Source organism: Loxodonta africana, chromosome 21 (genome assembly GCF_030014295.1).
Source record: "Loxodonta africana isolate mLoxAfr1 chromosome 21, mLoxAfr1.hap2, whole genome shotgun sequence".
NCBI classification, from domain to species: domain Eukaryota; kingdom Metazoa; phylum Chordata; class Mammalia; order Proboscidea; family Elephantidae; genus Loxodonta; species Loxodonta africana.
The window spans coordinates 29,885,805-29,909,480 of record NC_087362.1 but is presented as its reverse complement, the minus strand read 5'-3'; the positions used below and the strand labels follow the sequence as shown (position 1 = coordinate 29,909,480).

The following is a 23,676-nucleotide window of genomic DNA, read 5'->3' as shown; positions in this document are numbered from 1 at the left end:
CTCCCCCAGGGAGGTGTCCAGAGGGGCAGACAGACCTCCAGGAGGCTAGCTCCCCTGTTTTTTCTCCTCTGCCCTCACCTTCTTTTCTGCCAACGTGCACGTAGCCAAGAGGGGGTCTTGCTCCAGCACCACTTCAGAATAGGACCCACCACAGTGTGGAGGGCAGTGCGGGTGGACAGGAGCTCCGGGTTGAGGGGGGTGCTTCAGGGAGCCTGTGGCTGGGCCTCTGGGGGTCCCGGGACCACTCACACCTTCAGCCCAGTTCAGCCTGGGTGGAATTCTGTTCCTGGATGGACCCCATTTCAGATGTGTAGGGCTTACCTCCAGGCACCTGGGACCCCAGGGAGGAGGACTGAGGTGAGGCTGACCAGGAGCACCCCTCAGCAAGGAGTGGGCGCCAGGCCAGGGTGTCGGGGGTCACTGGCTTCTTTCCCAAGGTGGTGGGGAAAGAAGCCAGTGACCCCTGGCACCCCGGGAGGTGACCCCTGGAGCCAAGAGGGAGAGGACAGGCCCTGCCCTGCAGTTCACTCTCACCAGGGAATGTGCTCACCATGCCGGCAGCCTGTCAGACCCTGAGGCAGGTGTATGGGAGGCTATAAGGAGGCTCCTGGCCAGTGTCCACTGCACTCGCCAGGCTAGCCCCGGTTGGCCAGGCTGTTGCTAGGCTCTTGGGCCAAGCTGCCCACACTGCCTGCAGTGGAACCATCTCTATCCCTGGAGATGTTTGGACCAGGACTGGGGCGCGGGACGGGGCTGGCCCACAGGAAGGGTCCTCAGTAAAGTCCTTTTTGGCTCAGGGAAGGAAGCAACTGAGGCTATGGGAGCTTCCAGATCGAACCTCATGACGCTGGTGCACTGAGGACACAGCAAGGATGGAGATGGGGATAGGGATGGGAATGGATGCATGGAGTAATGCGTGCATGGGTTAGATTGGAGGACAGGTGGCTGGCTCAATGCCTGGGTGGGTGTAGGGATGGGCTGTAGATGGGCAGGTCCATGGGTGAGAAAATGAATGAATGGGGATAGGATGAAGTAATAGGATAGAGTGACGGACGGATAAATGGATGAACGGGGATAAGTGGATGGATGAACAAATGAACACTTGGATGGATGGGTGAATGGGTGGGTTGGTGGGTGAATGGGTGGATGGATGGATGGGTGGATGGGTTAGAAAGATGAAGTGATGAAAGAAAAGAATAATTGCATGTAGGCTGAGATGGCAGACGTGATGGCCAGCTGGAGTATGGGTGGGGCAGGGAAGCTGGGTGGATGCCAGAGATGGGGCTTTGGTGTCAGCTTGAGTACCTATTTGGAAAAATTGACAAATAGGAGAAAATTAGGGTCAGTTCTGATCTCTTTCCACCACGCTGTTGGGATGAAACCAAAACGTATTCAGCCCAGGCCTTTCTGCCCATCTTCTGTCATGGAACCCTCTCCCTTTCAGGGAGGTGGCTCCTCCTGTTCTCATGGCCTGTTCCCTCCTGAGCCCTTAGAGGCCTTCTCTAGCTTTGTACTTGGCCACCCGGGGACACCCAAGACTTCCCCCTTTAATCTTAATGAGCTGCATCCACATGTAGAATGGGGACACTGGTATCTGCCTTAGTCCTCGCTGTAGGAAAGGCCTGGAGGGACTTCCCTGGGTGGGCAGCTAGTTCTCCCAGACCCCATGAGAAGATCTAACAGAAAATCTCCCAGACAAATGTTTGGGGCTGGGACACTTCCCATGAGAAAGACCAGCCCACAGCCGGGGTAGAAAAGGCAATGAGGACATGAGGAGGTTCTGGGGAGAGCCAAGGGGCCACGCCTACCCATCTGCCCATCTGCCTACCTAAGGGATTGTCTGCGGGGCCGGGGGAGCCCTGGCCACCGCCTTGCCTTCCTGCCTCTCTCAGGCGTCCTGTCTCAGCTTTGGCCTCAGAATGGAGAGCTGAAGCTGCCATTTGGTTTGGGATTTCTGTGAGGAGTGGGGGCTCACAGGGCTTTTGGTTCAACTGGGAGTATGGGCTTGGTGGTGGCTGTGTGGGGAGGGGACACAGTGGTTTCTGGGTCAGTGGTCAGTGAGCTCGTGGAGGTACAGGGCAGGATGGTGCTCTGAGCAGAAGGTAGGAGACAGAGGCAGAGGCCGCTCACCCCAGCCCACCCAGGGGTTCTGGCGATACCTTCCCTCTAGACGCCCCCTCTGCATGGAATGAGTCTGGCAAACCCAGGGGTTCTGGCGATACCTTCCCTCTAGACGCCCCCTCTGCATGGAATGAGTCTGGCGCTCGCAGTGCAGATGGTGGGGGGGCGGGGAAGAGGGGCTGCTTGCCAGCCCCACAGCTCCCAAGGTGAAAACTCCACCTGCTGTTGAGTTTGGTTCAGCCCTGTGAGGTCTTTGGCCGGAGGAGCCAAGCACAGTCACTGACAAAAAAGGCTCCAGACCATCCCAGGAAATGCCACTGCCTTCTGGGAGCCCCCTGGGTGGAGGGGCTGCCTGGCTTCCTCTGATCCTACCAATACCCGCCCAGAGCTCCCTAACACACCCCAGGACTCCCCTCCTGCCATCTCTGGGTCTGTTCCTCCCCAACAAGTTCCCCCCATCTTGCTGCCATCCCCCAATTCTGATGCTTTCAGCTGGCAAGGGCTCTTTCTGTTGGCAAGACCCCAGTGGGTGGGTTTCTTGGTGCACAGTAGGGCATACTCTGGGAAACTGGGCATTTCAGAGTTGGCTTCAGGGGGACATTATCTTCCCAATGGACTGCCTAATCTCGGAGCCTCAGCCCTGTGGCCCAGCCCGTGGGTGCTGGCCAACCATGTTACCCTCCTGCATACCCACTTGTCCCTGAGAGGGACCCAGTGAGAGGAATTGAAGAAAAGGGGTTTTCATGCTGAAGAGCATGTCTCCAGGTGAAGGGTTCCCCTAAGGCTCAGCTCAGGCCAGCGCCTCCCCAGGAAGCAAGCCCCTCTAAACTCCTGACCAGCAAGGATTTCAGTCACCGAGGAAGTAGCCCCTGTGTCAGCCCTAGGCTGCCTCATCAGACCTCCAGTGATGCCCAGGATGTTCACAGACACCCCACAGCTGTGTACCCCATAGGCCACATATCCCATGAGCCACACACCCCACAGACTGTGCACCCCATGGGCCACACACTCCATGGACTGTGCACCCTATGAGCCACACACCCCACCAGACACATGGCATTAGGGGCCACGCAATCCCATGGGCTGCACAACATCAGTGCCCCTGCCCTCTGCAGACATGACCCTACTTTCCTCCAAAAACACAGTGCCTACCTCCCTACTGATCACTTGGGGCCTTTGTAACCACGTGGCCAACTGTCCCACCATCCTCAAGGGCACAGGGGGACACACAAAGATGCCAGGTGGGAGAATGGGGGTGAGGATGGAGTCAAAGGAGTCCACCTCGGAGAGGGGGCAGGTCCAGTTCATGGATGTGTCTGAGGCTGAGACACTGAAGGACTCAGTGCACGCAAACTGGCAACACCAACCACTAGTCTTCCACTTCCTGATAGAGAACCCAAATCCCAAATTGGCCCTTGCTTTTCTGAAACCAGCAAAAGCAAACCCTGGAGAGCTGGAGGTACTCGCGACACTGGGAGATGAGCAAGGCGGAGGGGACCTGGGAACTTCTGCAGAGTGAAATCTACCTATGGCGGCGACCTTCAGAGTTAAGTTTCAGCTGCCAGGCGTGTTTTGGGACAGGCCTCATCTGTGGCACTCAGTCGAATCCTTCCTTCAGTGCTCAAAGAAAGAATGTTTACAACTCTGGAAATTAGCAACACTCAACCAGCCATGCTCCCTAAGGGTCACGGTTCCACTTTCACTGAAGATCTGTCTCCTACATGTCACATACTTCTGTGGTTTCTCTTAATTTTTTTTTTTTTTATTTGGCAAACATTTCTTCTTTATTATTATCATCACCACCAGGAATATCATTATTTGGACCTCTGCAATGACTATATACATTCACATTAACGTACAATATTGACTTCTTGCCTCTCGGCGGGGGTCCTCCAGGAACCCCGGTTCAGTAGCTGGGATCGTTCTCCGTATTGCACTCTCATCCTTGGAGCTTTTGACAGCGATGCAAGATCGTGCGAGATCACCGACACCCCGTTTGTTCTCTGAGCACAAGCGGAGCTTTCTTACTCCTTTATCTCCTCCTTGAAATCGCTGAGGGCTTCGAGTGGTGGGTGGCGAGGGTGAGCGTGGGAGGGGACGAGTTGGGGAGGAAACAGCCCGTTGCACCACAGGCTGGAGGCCAGCAGGTCTGGGAGGCAGCTGGACAGGAACACAAGGGTTATATACAGCTGATCCAAGAGTCTTTGCAGGTGAGGTGAGGGCAGGCTGCTTTTGTTTGGAGTTTTTTTTTTCCCCCCTGCAAAAGTTTGGAAGAAAGGAGAGTAGCTGTGGTATGACTCGGGGGCTGGGGGCTGAGAGGAGCCTGGAGGTGCGGCACAGGGCAGAGGGAGAGGTAGAGGAGGAACAACCGGATGTGGTCATTGCAGGCACAGTTGCCATCTCCTCACACTTTGAAAGCAGTCCAGAATCAACCCACAAGATTGTCACAGTTTCATCTTGGAACAATGTGCTCTCTGGGGAGCACACGTTAGCACTTCTTTTTCACACGTGGAAAAATCAAATGTGATGAGAATTCATAGAGGGCATGAGGACAGACAGAGGTATCTAACCTCTACACACACGGAGACTCGCAGCTGCGTGCTGTGCACACACTGACGTGTGCGCACAGACAGGTGCACACAAGATATGTGTGTGCACACAGATATGTGTGTGCACGCAGACAGGTGTTGCACACAAGACATGTGTGCACACAGACCGGGCCTGTGGGTGCATGGCAGGGCTGGGCCTCCATCGCTCCATCCAGCTTCACCCAGCAAAGGCGCGGCTGCTTAGTGGGAAAGAAATAAAGGGTCACTTCTTGTTGGGCAAACACCCCTGAAACCCCAATATCCCAACACCCCAAAAATGAAAACAAAAGAAAGAGACTGACATCCAAACAAACCTAAGAGTGGAATAAAACAGTGAAAAAAATACTTTGGCAGTGACCAAACCATTTTGGATTTTGATTTCTTGCGTTTGCTTTTTGGATTTCCTTTGGAGCAGAGGTGTGTCCGGTATCCTTGGCTGGCTAGCTAGCAAGGTAGTTTACAGGTATGCTTCCTTTACTTTCTTAAAAAAATCTTTTTGGATTTTTACTTAAAGCCAAAGAGTTGACATTAAAGAAAAAGAAAAATCAACCGAAACCAAAAATGCCTCTTGAGTCTGAAGTTGAAATCTTTCTTGCCGTCCTGGCTGTGTCCACACGTGCCCAGGGTGGTTTCGGCGACACAGCAGCTGAGGTCTTCGGCTAGAAAAGAAGAGTTCTCTTTTCCCTTTTTAATTGGGAGGGGAGAAAAAAAAACCCACAGTTTTCTTTGTCCATTTCTGAGGAGCTCTTTTGCCAAGAGAACAAAATAAAAACCCAAAAAATCTTTGCTGAAAATATAAGCCACCAAAGAATTGGATTTTTTTCATTAAAAAGAAAGTGTGTAAAATTCACAAAGAGAGAGAAAAGAGAAAGAGAGAGAAGCAAAGAGAGGAGGAAGAAGAGGGAAAGGCGGAGCCAGAAAGAGGGAGAGGGGGCAGTCTGGTCACTGAGGCACCTCCTGGGGCCGGCATCAGCCCCACTGTCCCAAGCCCAGTCGAGGTTTCTGAGGATGCTCGCCAAGAGACAGGTGGTCAGGAGGTCGTCGGATGAGTCGTCAGGTAGCTGAGGAGGTTGCATTGGATGCAGTTTTGTTGGTTCTGTTTTCTTTTGGAGAGAAGCAGTAGCAGCAGTGACTCCGTCGGTCGGGCTCTCTGGGGCCAGCCGGGCGGGGCACGGCGTCCAGCGAGCTGGGAGGGTCAGCAGGGCCTGACTTCCGTGGGCCAGGTGTCAGGGTCTGGGAGTGTCAGCGGGGCGCTGCGTCCAGTGGGCCAGGAGGGCCAGGGGAGCAGGGGCGGGAGGGTCCTGCGGAGCCTGCCTCACTGGGGCTGGTAGAGCCCATGGGCAGGGAGGGGCCCAGGCTGGTGGCAGCATCATCGGGCTGCCTGGGGACAGGGTCAGTGCCCATGGCCTCTGGACCCTGCAGGCCCTGGCCACACACATGGTGGTGCTTCTCCCAGTCCTTGTGCTGGCAGAAGGAGCCGCAGTAGCGCGCGGCATTACAGCCGCTGCAGGTCTCGCTTGCCTTGCGTCCGCAGTTCCAACAGCTCTGCACGTGAGGAGGGGCAGAGGGGTTGGTTAGGGGGGTCAGAACCCTCACCACACCCTTTTACCACCTGCATCCACCAGTGTGGCCGGGGCCTGGTGGCTGAGGCCAGGGATGAAGTGGGGCCCTGAGCTTCCTAGGCTGTGACCTTGGCTACCCACTTGGCCTCTTCAGCCCCTGTTCCCACACCTTTATCCAGATACCTACCGGCCAGCTCACCAGGCCATGGGTGGGTGGCTCATTGGGCTTGGGAGCTGGACTGTGGCAGGGGGAGGTGGGGTGGGAAGATGCAGTAGGGGTGGCCCACCTCGCTGGAGTCCTCCTGCTGGTTGACCACGGTCAGCGCATCCTCGGAGGCCTGCCGCTTGGCCTCGGCCAGTGCCCGCTCCATCTTGGCACGCTCCGTGCTGATGAGCTCGTGGGCCTTGCGCTCAGCATCTGACACGGCCTTCTGCAGCTCTGACATGGCCTGCCGCTTTACCTCGTTCACTGCCTCCTCTGCAGGGACCAGGGTGTCGGCACTGGGTGCTGGGTAGGCTCTCCCTGAGGAGGGGTCTGGGCCCTGGCCCCCCATCCAGCCATCCTCCAGGGCTGTCCCCACTCACCAGCCTTCCTCCAGATCTCCTCAGGCATGTAACTGGAGAGGCTCCTGGGCACGAACTCCCGATGGGCGTCTGTAACAGAGATGCAGTGTTACCCACAGGGAGGCTGCCAGCTGGCTGCCATCTCTCCCCAGCCCCACCTGGTGGGGGCAGGACATGAACGTGTTCTTCCCTGGGGGCTGGGGTCCCCTTGGCGCTTGGAGGTGGAGACCCTGAACCAGCGGCCAGGAAGGGGAGAGCCCTGGGGCTAAGGAACTGGGGATTCAGTAGGCAGCCTGGGCAGATGGCTGATCCCCTCTTGGTTCTGACGTTTATCAAGTGCTCTAAGCCCCTAGCTCCCAGTCCCTGGAGCACCAACTTCCTAGTGGTTGAGTGGCGTCTTTGTGTAAAATGAAAAAAAGTCTCTTCCCTAGTGAAGGGGACCCTCAGTGGTGCAAACATTAACATGCTTGGCTGCTAACCAAAAGGTTGGATGTTCAAGTCCACCCAGCAGTGCCTCAGAAGAAAGGCCTGGCAATCTATTCCCAAAAAAGCAGCCATCGAAAACCCCACAGAGCGATGTTCTACTCTGACACACATGGGGTCACCATGAGTCAGGGTCGACTCTATAGCAGCCGGTGCTTTTCCTAGTGACACTATTAGAATTTCTGTTTTCTGACACTGCTGTGGGGTAGTCCAGCTCACACAAAATTGGGTCTCTGTCCCTGGGCCCTGGGGTGGCACCACCTGCTGGAGGCCCCTCTGCAGAGCTGCTGAGGGGGCGTGCAGTGGGCGGGGGGCCCTTCTTCAGGTCTTCGGCATCACTGTAGCGCCGCAGCCAGTGGTTGAGCTCCTCGCGGTCGGCCTCCTGGCACCGGCGCAGGACAGTCAGTGAGCGCCGTGTCTTCTCCACCATGTCCATGATGCAGTTCAGGAGCTGTGGGGGCAGCAGTGGGCCATGTGGGCGCTGGCTTCTGTCCCCTTGCTCTGCCCAACCTGCTTCGGCCTCCTGCAAGCTCTACCCCGTGTCAGTCCCCTGGTTGCTGAGCAAGAGCCTTGGGGGTCCAGGGGTCCAGGGTCTTTACCCAGAGGAATGGCCAGGTGTTCAGGTGGTCCTGTGAAGACCCACCTGTAGTGTTGGGAAAGCTGCCTGAGTAGCGGGGGCAGGGGGTGGGGTGGAGGGTAGCGGGCCTGAGGGTGGGGCTGAGATGCCCCCTTGTGTCCAGCCTAGGGCTCCCAAGTGCAGTGCCCTGAGCACTGAACTGAAAGTGTAGCTCGTGAATCGTGGGGTGGGGGCATCTCCTTCATTCCCCGGGGACAGGCAGGGCTAGCGCTGCTCTTGGCAACACTCTGTACCTGGGCCCCTCCCAGGAAGGAAGGGTGGTGAGGGGTGCCCCATGCCAGCACCCTCCAGAGCCCCTTCCTCGGAGACACCCTGCAGGGTGGGAAGGGCAGGCTTGGGGAGGGGTCTCACCCTCCCTGCCCCCAGGCCTGCAGCAGAGCCCCCGCTTTGCACCCAGGCTGTCTGGATTGTGCACCCCAGACATCTCAGGGTTCCCTGGGAAGGGGCGGTATACAGAGGGTGTAGTGGAACATGTATGCAGGAAGGTGGGGTCCTCCTCCCCACCGCCCCCAGCTCCTTGCCCAGGGCTTAAATGGAGAGACACGCTGACCAGATGGGTGTGGGGCAGGGGCAGGTACTCGGGAGAGGGGGCCATTGTGCTCACAGTACCCACAATGTGCTGGGGTGCTAAGCCCTGCTCCTGCCCCCACAGTGGTCCCAGCCCGGCACCTGGATGCTCACATTGTTGAGGTGCTTCCACTCCTCAGCCCACTCACGGTCCGTAAGCCTGTGGTCGATGACCTCCTCCTGCCGGGACCCATGCACTGCTGGGAGAGGGAGGGTGGACACTGAGGGCCAGGGTGACCTGCCTGCCCTGGCCCCACCCCATCCGTGGGTTGTGCTCGCTTCAAGGAAGAAGGGAGTGTGAGGAGGGGGCCAGGCGCTGACCCCTGTCCACTGCCCCAAGAGGGTCACACAGGTCTGCCCTCTGCTCAAAGCTTGGGGAGGGGCACAGAGACTCCTTCCATCCCTGATCTAGCCTTGACTACTCCTTCCCTGCCTCCCAATCTAGCCCTTCTCACCCTTTCTGCCCTCCCCCTCTGCCAACTAAGCATCTTTGATGTCATTGAGAGGCCTCACTGCTGCCCCAAAGCCTTCAGGGGCTCCTGTGGCCTCCTGGCTGAAGCCCACCCTTCTCTACTTCTTCTCAGCTAGCGAACTCCTACACATACCTCAAAGCCCAGGTCACAGGACCCCTCATCCTCAATGGCCCAGGGCCCTCAGAATTCCTTTAGCCCTATATGTCTCTGGTTATTGGGTAAGTATAGCTGCTTTCTTTTTCATGCTTGCCTGCCCTCTCCTTCCCCCCCAGGCTACACCAGCCCACTGGTGCTGGGCAGGCATGTCCCGTTCACCTCTGTGTCCCGGGGCCGAGCTGCACCCAGAGGATATGTGTAGGCTTATCTGTTGGATCGTGAGCAAGTGAGTTCACGTCTTGTCACAGTGCCAGCTCGGCAGGAACGCAGTGGGGTCAGGCAAAGCTGGGGGCCCGATAATCAAACCCAATGCAACGTAAGGCACCCTGCCTCTCTGTGCCTCAGTTTTCCTGCCCTGCCTCCCTCCCAGGGCCACAAGCACAGGGAAGCATGTTGGAGGTGGAAGAACACGGGCTAATATGCAAACAAGGATGAAATCTGTGATCTGTGGAGCAAAGTAGAGATCTGTGCCAGGCACTTTAGCTTATTCAATCCTTACATCCATCTCTGAAGCAGGTCCTGCTGTTACTCCCATTATACAGATGAGGAAACTGAGGGTGGTTATGGGACACACTTGCCTAAGGTGGCCAGATAGGAGGTGATGGAGGAGGGAATGAACTGAACTTGACCCAAGCCTGCCAGGCCCCCAAAACTGAAAAAACTGAGGCACCCCCACCTCATGGGTAATAGAACTAATATGCCTTTTACTGGGGTTTCTGTGAGGTAGCAGATGCTTTCACCCCATTGTTTTGGGTATCTCATGTTGGCAGTGCTGAGCCTGCATCTGGGCTGGGTACCTGGCAGCCACAGGATGCTTTCTGAGGCAGGGCTGTTCTCCTCAGCCTTTTTCAGCCCCCAAGGACCTCCCAGCTCCCCACACCTGACATGCCCCCCAATCACAGAGGGTGGGGGCACCCTAAGCCTGCCCCCCAGCCTGCCCTGCCTCCTGTGGAGAGAGGGTCTGTGCCAATGCCCTAACTAAAACAGGGGCCGGGGCGATGGACAGCTGGCGTTTATTTTTGCATTAGCAGAAGTGGGCAGGGATTAGCACCTGCCTGACCCGAGGCTGCAGCAGGCCAGACATTGTCACCTGCTGCCTGGCCAGGCCCTGGAAGCTTCCTCTGGTTTGGGGCTGGCACATGGGCCCCTGCTGATCCCACCTCAGGGCTGGCTGTTCCAGGTGACCTCTCCCAGATGTTGGGGGGTCCTGGGACTTTTTCATCCTGTTCCCAGCACAAAGAGGGGGTTCAGGTGAGGTCAGGATCAGGTTGATGTGGCTGTGAGACTTGAGTGCATTTGTGAAGCCTTCTGGGCCTCAGTCTCCACATCTGTGACATGAGCGTGTTAACAGTACCAGCTTCTGGTTTGCTTCAAGAACAGAGTATAGGGTGGGTGTGCTGAGGCTCGGGCTGTCATGACTCTTATCAGTAACAGCTGAGCCTCCTACCCAAGCTCAGACTGTGCCCAACTCAGTCCTCACACACTCTACGGGTTAGAGGGACAGAGAATGCTCTTAGACCCAGGTGACAGAGGGGGAAACTGAGGTACAGAGAGGCTGTGGGACCTATCCAAGTCGCACCAAGAGGAAACAGCAGAACTAGGAGAAGAAACTGGGCAGTCCTGCCTAGGATCCCCCCAGCCCTCTTGCCTAGCCCTCCTGCGGCACCCAGCCTCATTGATTTTCTCAGGCATGGCTCCCCAACTACCGCATGTTCTTGGGACTTCATGCTTGTACGTTTTTTGTCTACCCTCCTCCCTAGAGTGGGACTGGGGCCTGTACTCTACGGCACTCAATGATTGCTCAGGAGTCTTATGGGGAGCATTCACTCTCCTGTAGGGCACCCATGTGGGGAGTGCCTTGGAGGAAGGGGCTGGTCTCCTATGACTTTGGGATCACCCCCATAGTATGGCTTCTCAGTGCCTTTAATAAACAGGTGTCTTCCTGGCCAGGCCCAGGTAGGGGGCTGGGGGAGGCACAGTGTGTCCCCTGTCCCCTTGTACCCCTGGGGGCAGGGCCGGACAGCCACCATTTTCTTATCTCTACGAAGTGCATGAACACCCCTGTGCCAGGGCTGTGGGCAGCTGATGGGTTTATGCCCACAGGCAGCCAATGCCACCACAGGCTGAGCGGTTCTTGGTCTTCCGGGTGCCCAGCCTGGGGTGAGAAGGAGGCACCTGGGCCCCAGAACAGACACCTCCATAGCCTCCTGGGCTCTGTCGGGTGATTGAAGTGTGGGGGTCAGGCCAGGGTCAAGAAATACAGCTCTCCCTCACAGCCTTCTGGGGGAAGCTCAGCCATGGTGGGGGCTCCCCTCTGGGCCCCTCTTATTACCCTGGGGTCAAAACCCAAACCCACTGCTGTCAAGTCCATTCCAACTCATAGAGGCCTGATGGGACAGAGTAGAACTGTCCCGTAGGGTTTCTAAGGCTGTAAATCTTTATGGAAGCAGATTACCACATCTTTCTCCCGCAGAGCCACTGGTGGGTTTGAACCACCAACCTTTTGTTTAGCAGCCAAGTACTTAAGCACTGCGCCACCAGGGCTCTTCCCTGGGATCAGCTCCCCCTGAAGTCTTCCCCCAATACTCACTTCTTCAGTGAATTTCCTGGACAGACAAGGACCAGGAGGCAGGTGGTGCATTTAGACGTGCACACACACACTCAGGCTCACACACGCAGGCTCACCAGGGCTCTTGCTAACACACACCAACAGGTTATGCACACACATGCTTACACTGACACATGCAGGCTCACCTGTAGTCATACTAACACAAAGGCACGGGTGTGCTCACCTCCCCCCACACACTGCTCACCAACTTGCCGATGGCGCTCCCGCAGCTCCCGGGGATCAGGGTGGCGGTAGGAATCACGAAAGTGGTGGGCCATGGCCATGTCCTCGAGGCGATAGTGCTGGGGCAGCGGTGGCGTGGGGTGGGGCAGCCCATTGGGCTGATGGCTCAGCCCATTGCTAGGGCTGTAGCGCTGGGCAGGGCTCAGGGTGCATGGCCGTTTGCTGAGGTGGTCAGGGTGCAGCGGGTCACGGTCTGACCCATTCTCTTTGGTCCTGGCCCAAAGAGCAGGGAGGGGCCGGTGGGCACAGACCCATGAGTCCAGGTGGTGGGGGAGTGAGTGAGACAGAGATGTGGGCCAAGACAAAGAGCACACAGTGGACAAGAGAGAGAAAATAAGAGGGAGACAGAGATAGAGGGATGGGGCAAAGAGAGAGATTAGACCAGTCCCATGGGGCTCTGTCCTGTGCCCCCAACTCTCCTCTCCTCCCCTGGGGCTCGGGTCAGCCTCAACCTGCTCCTGCCCCAGTGTGGGGGCTCCTGGACACAGTGATCAAGAAGCCTGTCCCCCTGGGTGAGGGAACTCCTGTGATCAGAGACCATCCACCCATTTGGACCACAGCAGGAAAAAAACACCTCTGGAGACCTTGGACTCCTGGACACTTGGGGCCTGCGTCTAGTACAAAGAGAACAAGCAGGGGGCTTTCCACCAGATAGACTCCCTTCTGCCCCCTCCCTGTTCTCTTGGGACTTCCAAGAGGGCATCTGAACCCCCAGGAGGCCTCACTCCAGCAACAGGAGCAGGCTGGGGCACTCTAGCCTGTACAGAGCCTTGAAAGTTTGAACTTTACCAGGAGGCAGTTTGCCTCTCATAGAATGCAACATAACATCAGCCTACATCTATCTCCTCTCCCAGAGAATACAACATAGTAAGAACCCTCTCAGCCCTAAGAATTTGCATTTCTAACAAGTTCTCTGCTGAAAATTTGCTTTTCAATCCCAGATACACTAAATCAGAATCTACTTTTTAAGAAGATCCCCAGGTGATTCTTATGTATAACTTCCTGGGACTTTGTTAGACCTTATTAAAAATGCAAATTCTCAGCAGGGAATTTGTTAGAAACGCAAATTATCATCAGGGTTTGAACCAGAACCAACCAGTTTGAAGCCCTGCTCTCAGCCCTGAAACCAGGGCTGCCTGTCTGAGCTCTGGTGTCAGAGGCTGTTTTCAAGAGTGAAGTAGGGAGCTGCCCCCCGATCATGCCCCTCACTACCCAAAGCAAAAGCCCAGGCCTGGGGTACCTGTCAGGGGTCCTCCTCTTGCCGTTCTCATTGACTTCCAGCAGGAGCTCCGAGGAATCAACGGGGGAAGAGGCGTTGGCATCCAGCAGGAGCTGCTCATGCTGGGCCAGGTACTGGGCGGGTGTCTGCTTGGCCAGGCGGGCACAGTGCAGAAGCTCACGCTGCAGTAGGGGCAGGTTGGCCTGCAGGGGAGTGAGAGGTGGAGCTTGGACTCTTGCAAGAGCTGGGCCAGGGAGCACAGCCCTGCTTGGATGGGAGCGGAGGGAGCATGGGCTCGGGGCCCAGGGTGCCAGCCTCGGCCTTGCCCTGTGTGACCTCTCTGGGCTGTGATCTTTGACTCTAACAGAGGATTGCAATGTCTGTTGGGGCAGAGGACGTTGACTTGCCCAGGGGTACAGTGGGGACCCAACCCTCTTCAGGTCACGAAGCTAGAGGAGGTGAGGTGAGGTGATATGAGGATGCTAATAACCAGTATTCCCAGCCTGCACCCTGTTGTACAGAGCAGGGAGCCAGGGCTCAGAGAGGAGAGTGTCCAGATCCAGCGCAGAGCTAATTGCTAGTGGACCCTGGCGTACACTGACATGGCAGAGCCGGGGCTTCCCTCCCACTTCCTGTGGGTCTCTAACCTCTGGTCTGAGCCTCGAATGGAGCTTGGAGTCTACACTCTGAATGTCAGCAGTCCCTTCTGCGGGCCCGCCCTGCTCTGAGCACCTGGCTGTATTGGCTAAGGTGGTGCTCACAACTCCTTGGTGATGGAAACTATGACTTAGTTCCACATTTTATGAATCAGGGTGCACGGCACAAAGGGGTTGATTGACATGCCTGGTACACACAGCAAGATTCAAACAGATTCCAGCTTCCAACATTCTGTGCTAACCACCGCACCCTCCGGCCTTTCTCCCTGGCTGGACCCTGCTGCCAGCAGCCTCCCAGCATGCACTGCTTGGCCCCTCATGCTACTTCTGCAGCATCTTCCCAGAGCCCGCCACAGGGAGGGAGGGCAGGCAGGCTGAGTACGCTGGACTGAGGCCCAGCAGCAGGCCGCTTGGGAGAGCCAGCAGTTTTAAGTATTTGTAAATAAATACAATTCCCCAACTTTCTCATGGTGTTTCAGAGCCGCCTCTGCTTGCCCACCCCCCATTAGTGCATCCACCCGGCCGGATCAAGCAGCCTGATGCATTTTTGTCAAGCAGCTCCGGCTGCCAGGCCTGTTTTTCTACTTAGATAGCTGAATGAAGGCCAGCCCGCCATCTGTCGAACACGTCAGGAGCATGAGCTGGGAAACATGGTCCCGGGGAGGTTTGAAGACGCCAAACATCCGCCCTCTCCCACCCCTCCCGAGTGGCTGCCCTGAGCCATGGAAGGGAGGGAGCTGCGTGGCTGGCATGGCAGGGAGGGACACTCAGGGCACCGGCTGGCTGCTGTCAGGGCAGTGGGAACATCTGGACACCTGGCCAGCTGGGGCCAGCTGGGAGCCGGGCTGCAAGGGAGGATGGCTGGGTGGGGCAGCATCTCTATGCTTCTGCAATGGGGGTGGGCAGGGAGAAGGGTCCTGGGGACAGGCAGCCCCAGCCATGTGGCTCAAACGTGCAGCAGCCCTTGGCTAGGGGGATGGGGCCACTGCTTACCCTTAGCCTAGAAGAAGTGGGATGGGGGCTTCGGAGGGCTCACCATGCAAACTCTTCAAGGGCTGTGGCCCCATTTTGTCCCCAAGAGCCCAGAGCACCCAGGGGAGACCCCACTAGAATGCTGGACAAGCCTGTCTGGGTCACAACCCTCCCCCTGAAACTCAACTCTGCCATCTGAGCAAAGAGTCTGGTGCTGCAGAAAACTCCAGAGCTACTGTCCTCACAGAACTCAGGCCAGTGGGAAACTAGTATCGGCACCAATGATGACAACTGTGGTATTAGTTATGCAACTGTCTCTCATTTAACACACTCGGTCTGAAAGGTTAGAGGTTCAAGTCTATGCAGAGGTGCCTTGGAAGAAAGGCCTGGCAATCTACTTCTGAAAAATCAGCCATTAAAAACCCTATGGAGCACAGTTTTACTCTGACGCACATGGTGTCACCATGAGTTGAGTCTATTCAAGGTAGCTGGGTTGGTAGATGGAGATCCTGCATGCCTGCAGTTCTGTTGTTCACCACAGTATCAGTGCTGCCTCTCAACAGCTGTGCAGCCTTGGGCAAGTTACTTAGCCTCTCTGACTTCCCGGTACTTCTGTAAGCTGCCTGTGAATTAACTCCATCAATCACACACCCTGTGAGGCAGGTATCATCACCTTTATCGAGGAGAGAACCCAATGCTAGAGCTGGCCCAAGCCTGGACTCTTGGCCATAGTTCATATTTCTCTTCCAGAAGAATCCTCTGGGCCAATGAGGATGCAAGGCCCCTAGTCCTGTGGGAAGCCTGGTGCCGTGGGAGTCCTCATCAGGTTATCTAAGAGCAGATGAGAGCTGACAAGGCCTTGGGCTGCTGGGGGTGGTGGGTCAGCCCTCCCATGCATTTGCCTTCTACTGCTCTCCTGCCAGAAATCCTGGTGGTGTAGTGATTAAGTGCTTCGGCTGCTAACCAAAAGGTTGGCAGTTAGACTCCACCAGGTGCTCCTTAGAAACTCTATGGGGCAGTTCTACACTGTCCTATAGGGTCGCTATGAGTTGGAATCAACTCAACGGCAATGGGTAACAGGCTCTCCTGCCTTGGCCTGGCGGGGCTTCCTCTAGGGCTCTGGTCTCTAAACTGAGTGTGGCCCCACAGACAGAGCTAGGCTGTGGGCACCCCGCAGGGGACTACAGGGCCATGGCACCCCAGGACGGGAGGTGGCACTAACCAGCTCGTGGTAAGAAAAAGTCCTGAAATGGAGGTGGCCTGCAACCATTTTTTATTTTTGAAGTCTCTTGGCTTCCCCCAGAAGCTCCACGTTGGGGAGATGAATCGGATCCATGTGGCAATCCCCTGGCCCTGAGCAGGGTCACGGCCTGAGGCCCTGAGCAGTCCGGGCAGAAGGAAGCAGGTAGCCAGACTCCTCATACTCAGGTCTGAATTACTGCTTGAGTGATGCAGGTCTAAAGCTTCACACAGCTGCATGCCTCTGTAGGCAGAGGAGAAACTGAGGCAGAGGTCTACAACCAGGCAGTGCCAAGCCAGGGAGAGTCCTTTCTGATGCCCGCTGTGGGTGGTGCCATGTGGGGCGTGGTAGGGAAGACTGGGGCCCAAGGGGTGTAGGGTGGGCAGCGGCTGTGGGCCTGGCTGGGGGCCGGGCTGGAGGACGCAGGCCATCTTCTCGGCCTCTGCGCCCGGATAAACAGGGGCAGCTGACGCCAGGCCAGGACATCTGCTGCAAATATTTGATCTGACAAAATCAGCAGCTCACTGTGTCCCCAAAGATGGGAGGCGGCGGAGTCAGCAGTAAGTTAAAAGAAGATGAGGAGAGATGGGGAGGGCTCCTAATGAATTGCAAATGATTGCCAGATGGGCCCAAACCCTGCTCTGCTGCCAGCAGTTTCTCTTTGTCGCCAGCTTGGGAGTGTGAGCAGGGTTGGGTGCGATCGGGAGGGCAGGAAGGGGAGCGGATGTGGAGGCGTGGCGTGGGGTCCCCCGAGGTGCGGTGCAGGGAGTGAGGTGCCTACCGGTGTGCTCTGCCAAGGCCATGGGGTTTGGAGTTCTAGGGTCCAGGTTCAAGCCTGGTTCAACCGCTTCCCCAGCTGGGGACCCCAGGCCTCAGTTTCCCTGCCTGTTAACCCTGAACATCGGTAGTGCCCGCACTGCCTTCCGTATGGGACTGTAGGTGGTGGTCAACAGAGGTGGAGGTGAAGAGCTTTGCCAAGCATTCCTTGTCCGAGAACACCTTTAAACTTCCAGACGATGGCGGGAGGTACCCAGCATGAACTGAACGTATGCCATAATCTTCCTGACAACTGCAGGATGAGTCCCATTTTACAGCTGCAGAAACTGAGGCACAGAGCAGTGAGGTCAAGACCACCTGGCTGGTGAGTGGCAGATCAGGGCTCAAACCTGGAACAGTTGATCTGGTCTTTCCCCAAGACTACCTGGAAGGTGGCCAGCAGCCAGGGCAGGCCCAGCCATGCAAAAAAGTGCTGGCCCATGGCCTATGGACCCTGATGGGGAGCTGTTGTGGTCAGTCCAGGGAGATGAGAGCCATGGTGGTTGGAGGGAGTGGCACTTGAGGTCGGGCTCTGAGGTGTCCGTGGAATCTGCCCTGGCGAGGTGCTCGGCGGAAAAAGGATCACTTGTTCAGACAAGTCTGGGAAGCGGTTCATCCTCCGATTCCTCTCTAAGATGAGCAACCCTACCGGGGAGTGAAGGCCCTGAGAAGGACCGCAATGAAGACGCCATTTAACCGGGTCTGAGCCTCCACTTCTCACATTTGGCATGGACATGGATCACCCAGTGTCTTGTTAGAATGTAGATTTCTGACTCAGTAGGTCTCGGCTGGGGCCTTAGGGTCCAAGTTGCTCACAAGTTCCTGGCCACTACTGCCACCTCGAGCACCACTGTTTATCCATAGGTTATTGTACTTGTTTGACCACATAACTCTTTTTGCATGTGACGCCCATTCATCTACCACCTGCCTGCCTGTTTGTCCACCCACCTTCCATCCATCCATCTGCCCTCACCTCTTCCTCTTACTCCTTGCTCACCTTGTTCCAGCCATGCTGACTCCCTCGCTGTTCTTCAGACATGCCAGGTGCTCTCTGCCTCACGGCCTTTGCACATACTGTTCCCTCTTCCTGGAAAGCTCTATCCCTACAATCTACATGGTGCCTCCCTCACCCTTCAGACCCCCATTAAAATACCCCCCTCCCCAGGGCTTCTTGAGAATTTCCTCAAGCTGTGGGTCTCCACATTTCTCTATGATGGCTGACTGGTCACCAACTGTCCCCCAGAGTGTCAGCTTTGCCTGCTTTGCTCATGCTGTGTCCCCAACCCTCGCCCAGTTCCTAGCATGTAGTAAGTGCTCAAAAAATACTTGTTGAGTGAATGAGTCAATTTGGAAATTAACTCAGACACCGGGCACCCTGTCTTAGAGCACTGAATTGGGGACCTGACTAATCTTGTCTGGCAACTAGTCTGCAGTGTGAACTAGTAGGAGTGAATCCTGACTCCTCAGTGCTGTCCTCCAGAGGGTCCTGAGTCTCAACAGACCCAGGCAGGGATGGATAGAGCCTTCCCTAGAGAATCCCCACAGCAGGAGGGGGTTCCTCGCCTTACCTTCAGGAAGGGGATGACGAATGGCCGCAGAGGGAAGTTGGTGGCCTCCTGGAGCTTGGAGTGAAACTCCTCAATGGTCAGCGTGGAGTTCTGAGGAGGAGAAAGACCATGTCAGGATGGCTCAGAACCTGAGCACACCATTCTCCTTGGGCTCCAGCACTGGTAAGGCAACCCTTCAGGGATGGCTCAAGAATGAGGCATAGCCCCAGAAGGGCACACAGCCTGTGCATGAGAGGGGTGGCCTCCCCAAGCTCCCTGATTCCAAGCTCCCTGACTCACCATGGGCCCCAGCGCCAGGGTGTGCACTCATTCCCCAAGCCCTGAGCCTCCCAACTCACCATAAGCCCCAGTATGAGGGTGCATACCATTCCAAGTCTTGAGCTTCCTGACTCACCACGAGCCCCGGAGCCAGGGTACAACCGAGCCCCCCCAGCTCACATGAGCCCCAGCGCCAGGGTACACCCCCACTCCCCAAGCCCTGAGACCCCCGCCTCATCATGAGCCCCAGTGCCAGGGTATGCACCCATTCCCTGAGCCCCCAGACTCACCCTGAGCCCCAGTGCCAGGGTGTGCACCCATTCCCTGAGCCCCCCGACTCACCATGAGCCCCAGTACTAGGGTATGCACCCACTCCCCAAGCCCCCTGACTCACCACAAGTCCCAGCACCAGGGTGCGCACCCTCTCCCCAATCTCTGGGGAGATGTCACTGCCAAACTGCTGCAGTGTGGTGAGGAAGCGCTTGAGTTTGCTGAGCTGCCGTGCACCACAGGCTGGAGGCAGGTGCTGTGTGGAGAGGGAGGCCGTGGATGAGGTGGCTGGGCCATTGCTGAAGCCGTTGGGTGTGGATGGGGCGCCATTGATAGCTGTTGGTGAGTGGCTGCTGCCGTTCATCACTGTGGGCAGAGAGTGGGCATGAGGGTCAACAGCGATGACAATAATGATGATAACAAGGACAATGACAACAACCAGGTGAACAACTATAAAGGTGAGAACAATGGCAGTAGGGTGGGGCAGCTATCAGGCTCAGCTTTGTGGAGGGACCTGCCTGAGTCTGCCTGCTTTGGGTGGTGCGAAGTCTCCATTTGCCCTTCAGATCATAGGTCTTCTAACCTCTCCAAGCCTCACTGTTCCTGCTGCGGGGCTGCTGAGAGAACGCCTCGAGGATATGCAGAGCTGTGGGCCCAGTGCCCAGCAGGCCCTCAGGATGTCCTGGCCTCATGAGGACATGGGGGACAAACATTGCCCTGCCCTTGTGGACATGGTGCCGTAGATGCAGCGTGGTTAGGAAGGGGCAGCCTGGGCTTGCTGTGAGTTCCCACGGTGGCCAGGGCTAGCCCAGGGGTGCTGTCTGCCTGAGTCTCAGGCCTGGCCTCAGTTTCCTCATCTGCAATGGCCCTCAACCCGGCCCTAGAGTTCTCAAGTGGTGCTTCAGTGGCCAGAGGAGGGGGTGCTGGCCCCCTTCTGTTCCATGCTCCCAACCTTTAGAACTTGGGTTATCCTCTGTCTTCCCCACCTTCAGCCAAAAAAGCTCCATTCTGCTCAGCGTATGTGCGGGGTGCCGCACGATCTTTTATTTCAATAAGGAGCTTCCTACTTAGCAGAAGTTTAGAAGCCATGGATCTGAGGTCAGTGTTGGCTCAGAAAAGTGTGCATATGCGCCACATCTCCCCTCTCCGAAACAGACAGTCTGTGCCTCTCCGAAACAGATAGTCTGTGAGAATCAGTCCAGTACTCTGTTACCGAGGCTCTGAATCCTTCTTAACACAGCTCTTAGGGCAGCTACCCCCTGTCAGCCGCAATGGCTCATGCAAGTTGATACTTGTTTGCATTCCCAGTTTAAACGATCTTAAAAACTCCTGGGGCTCAGAATGGAAACACCAGCTCTCAGGAATAGTCACCTTATGAGCAGCGAAGGGTTAATAATGGGCACCTCACTTTGGGGCGCCAGAGACAGAAGACTCCCTCTACCCTCACCCCTCCCTGAGGGTTTGTCCAGGGGACCCTTGACTAGACCAGACCCCAGCGTACACCGATTTCTTTCTCACTGACTAGCTCCTGTTGTCAACCCCACGGTGGACGCGCACACACATGCCTGGGCAGCCTGATGACAGCCACTTGGGTCACCTGTCAGGCCAGGAGGTGGCCTGTCACCACGGAGACCTTGCACAGCGGGGCTCGCTCCTCTTGAAGAGCTCGTCAGTCACCCGGGCCCAGACCTCCGTGAGTCTCCTCGAGTCTCCCCGACGTTCTGTGTTCACCCAGCCTTGTCCCCACTAGCCTGTGCCCTACTGGCTCCTGTCACGGCCTGAGCCACCTCCCTGCTGCCCTTACCGGCCGTGGCCTTTGTGCTGGGTCCTTCAGGACCTGCTCACCCGCCCGCTCCCTCCCGCCAGCCGCCGGGCAGTATCAGCAGCTTACTAAAGAGACGCCGAAAATAACCTTCGGCCACAAGTGCTTTTACCCGCGACAGGTGTGTTACTAAGTTAAACTGTACACGTGTCCCCAGCTGAGGTTTGGGGCACACGCTAGCATCCTCAGGCTTCCCCAGCCCTTGGGCTGGCGGGTGGGGTTGGGCTGGGATGAGGACCCCAGAAACAGCCCTCTTGCCCCACCTTTGGCCCCGGAACTTAATCCAAGACCTCACCCCAGGCAGCTCCCTGGGGCTGGGGAGCCACCCTGTCACCATCAATAAGAATCACAATGGCCTACTTGGGTGGACCTCAAGCTGGCACAGAACAAGGCCAAGCACCCTCAGGATTGTGACAGCGACAGTGAACTCTAACACGTACACATCACACACACTCTGCTCTGTTGTCCTCATCCTTGACCTGGGAGCCAGGCAGTGTCCCCCTCCCCCCAATCTAGCCAACCTGCAGCTTTGTTGGCACCTGCTCTGATTGGCCAAAGTCAAGGGGGCCCATCGCCTAGACAAACGCTGTGAATATCGCCCCAGATGAGCTTCTGTTTGCTGTGGCGAGAGCTCTAATGCCTGGCAGACCAGTGGGCATGGAGCATGCAGCGTTGGCCAGGTGGCCTGCTGGCAACGCTACTTGCCTCATCTTCTCAATCCTTGCAATCACCCCCAGCAGTGGGTGCCATGATTACATCCATTTACGGATGGAGAAACTGAGGCATGGTAGTGGTTCCCATGCCCAAGTGTCAGAGCCCGGGCTGGGTCTGCCCTCTGAATGACTACCTGAGCTGCAGACTCAACACTGACAAATATCATTCAACTTTTTCACAGCTCTGTGAGTAGCTACGGGCCTGTTCTGCAGTTAGGGAGAAGCTCAGAGAGTCCCGGCACCAGTCCAATGGTTCTGCCCTCCTGGGGCCCCTGTTGGACCTTCTCCTCTCTAGGCATCAAGGGGGGCAGGACTAGCATGGCCTACACAATAATGGTGGGCGCAGAGGCAGTGGGTGGGACACTGCAGCCTCTCCCGGGAAGAGGGCACCGGAGGCCCATGGTTTCTGTTATTTTACTTACAGAGACAGACCATAGACCATTTTAAGCAGCCATGAAAACGGCCATGGGGCAGAAACGTCACAGGCCCGTCCTCTCGATCTGTAAGCAAAATAAGAAAAATAGGCTGTCAGGAAAGGGGCGGCCGTCGGGACGGGCGGGGGCGCCTGCAGCCGGCCCTCCCCCCTCTGCCTCTTAAGAGCATTTCTGGGAGTGGGGCTCTGTCACCCCCCGGCCGTCCGCCCCTCTCTGGGCCTCAGTTTCCTTCACCTAAAACAATAGGGCTGGACTGGGTGACCTCTCAGGGTGATTACTGGTGGGGCCTCCTGGGGGTCTATGAGAATTCCAGCATCTCCATCGGTGTGGGGGGGATGTACAATTTCTTAGAAACGCTTTTCCCAGAAGATACTTGGTGACTCCGCTCAGCACCATCCTTAAGAGACCTGGGGCCCAAGCTGTGGGTTTCGAAACGCTCTTGAGATTCAGGGCTTGGAGTTTCCATCAATAGCCAAGCCAACTGCAGTTCCGAAAGGAAGGCCAGGACTGAGCAGCCTTGGAGGGAGAACACACCAAACTGGAAGAAAGATCTGACTTGTCTGAGCTGGAATTAGTGGGTAGAAGTAACAGACAGACTAGAGCCCTGTCAGCACAGATAGTGAGCCCACTGTCACAGGAGGTAGTCAAGGGTAGGACAGTGCATTAGCCCTTTGAGGGTCCTACCAGCTTTAAGTAGCTCAGTCTGGGTCCCTCCGCTTATATTCTTTCCCAGCTTTTTCTCTTCCTTCAACGCTCCTCCTACCTCTGCGGCCACACTATGGCTTCAACTCCAAAATGAATTCTTGCGAAACCCCAAAGGATCAGGATGGTCACTAAAAAAAAAAACCCATTGCCGTTGAGTCGATTCTGACTCATAGCGGCCCTGTAGGACAGAGTAGAACTGCCCCATAGAGTTTCCAAGGAGCGTCTGGTGGATTTGAACTGCCGACCTTTTGGTTAGCAGTCGTAGCACTTAACCACTACACCACCAGGGATGGTCACTAGGCAAGAAAAACCGCAGCCCTGAGCTCTGGTTCAAGGTCACTCTCTCATCAGCTTGGCTGGAAGGCCAGTCCCTCCCTGGTAGCTTGGGAGGTTTGCCAGGACAGCTCAGCCGAGCAAGCAGAGCCCTCCACCCAGGCTTCTGCTGGCCAGGTACGCAGACACCGTTAGCCACCAGCTTCCAGGGAATTATGTGGTTTATGGACACACGGAGGCCACCTCCGAGGCAACCCAGAGCTTCACACGGATGCTCTGCCAGCCAGTGGAGTGTCAGCCTCAAAAAGAGAAGAGCTGCTTGTCTTTTCTGTCACCTCCCTGCTCCTTCAATAAAGCGGGGGCCCTGACTGAAGAAATGTGACCCATGGCGGGGCCGGGGGGAGGCTGAAGGGTGGGATGGACGTGGCACGTGGGACAGGCCCCCCCATACCAGCATCCACACATCTGTTCATGGGCCCCAGCCAAAGCAAAGTCCGGAAGACCCAGCTGATTCCAGGCCACCCCCAGTCAGGAACATCTGGTCCCCAAATCTGCACTTCTGGGAACAAGAGCTCCAGGGAAAGAACCAGGCTGGGAGATGCCCCACAAGGGCCTGGCCCCGTCATGTGGTCTGTCAGTCTGTCACACTGGGCCCTGGACGGGCAGAAGGAAGGCAGCCCGGTGAAGCCCAAGAGACACCAGGCTGAGGTGTCTGAGACTCTTCCCCA

General features: G+C 56.6%; 1 protein-coding gene across 9 annotated transcripts in view; it reads right to left on the bottom strand.

Annotated features, from left to right (window-relative positions):
• Nucleotides 1–1,280: 1,280 nt before the first annotated feature.
• Nucleotides 1,281–23,676, bottom strand: part of CBFA2T3 (CBFA2/RUNX1 partner transcriptional co-repressor 3) — a 76,504-nt gene continuing 54,108 nt past the window's right edge. For 3 of the 9 annotated variants that reach the window (XM_023558057.2, XM_064273652.1, XM_023558060.2), the window contains exons 3-12: nt 21,959–22,036; nt 19,126–19,367; nt 18,474–18,563; nt 13,243–13,424; nt 11,965–12,215; nt 8,637–8,722; nt 7,538–7,769; nt 6,857–6,925; nt 6,559–6,749; nt 1,281–6,254 (exon numbers count right to left, since the gene is read on the bottom strand). In XM_023558057.2, the coding sequence (XP_023413825.1) occupies nt 5,952–6,254; nt 6,559–6,749; nt 6,857–6,925; nt 7,538–7,769; nt 8,637–8,722; nt 11,965–12,215; nt 13,243–13,424; nt 18,474–18,563; nt 19,126–19,367; nt 21,959–22,036 (1,724 nt within the window). In that variant the 3' untranslated portion in view covers nt 1,281–5,951. The other 6 variants (XM_023558064.2, XM_023558058.2, XM_023558062.2 and 3 more) reach the window with 6 other exon arrangements.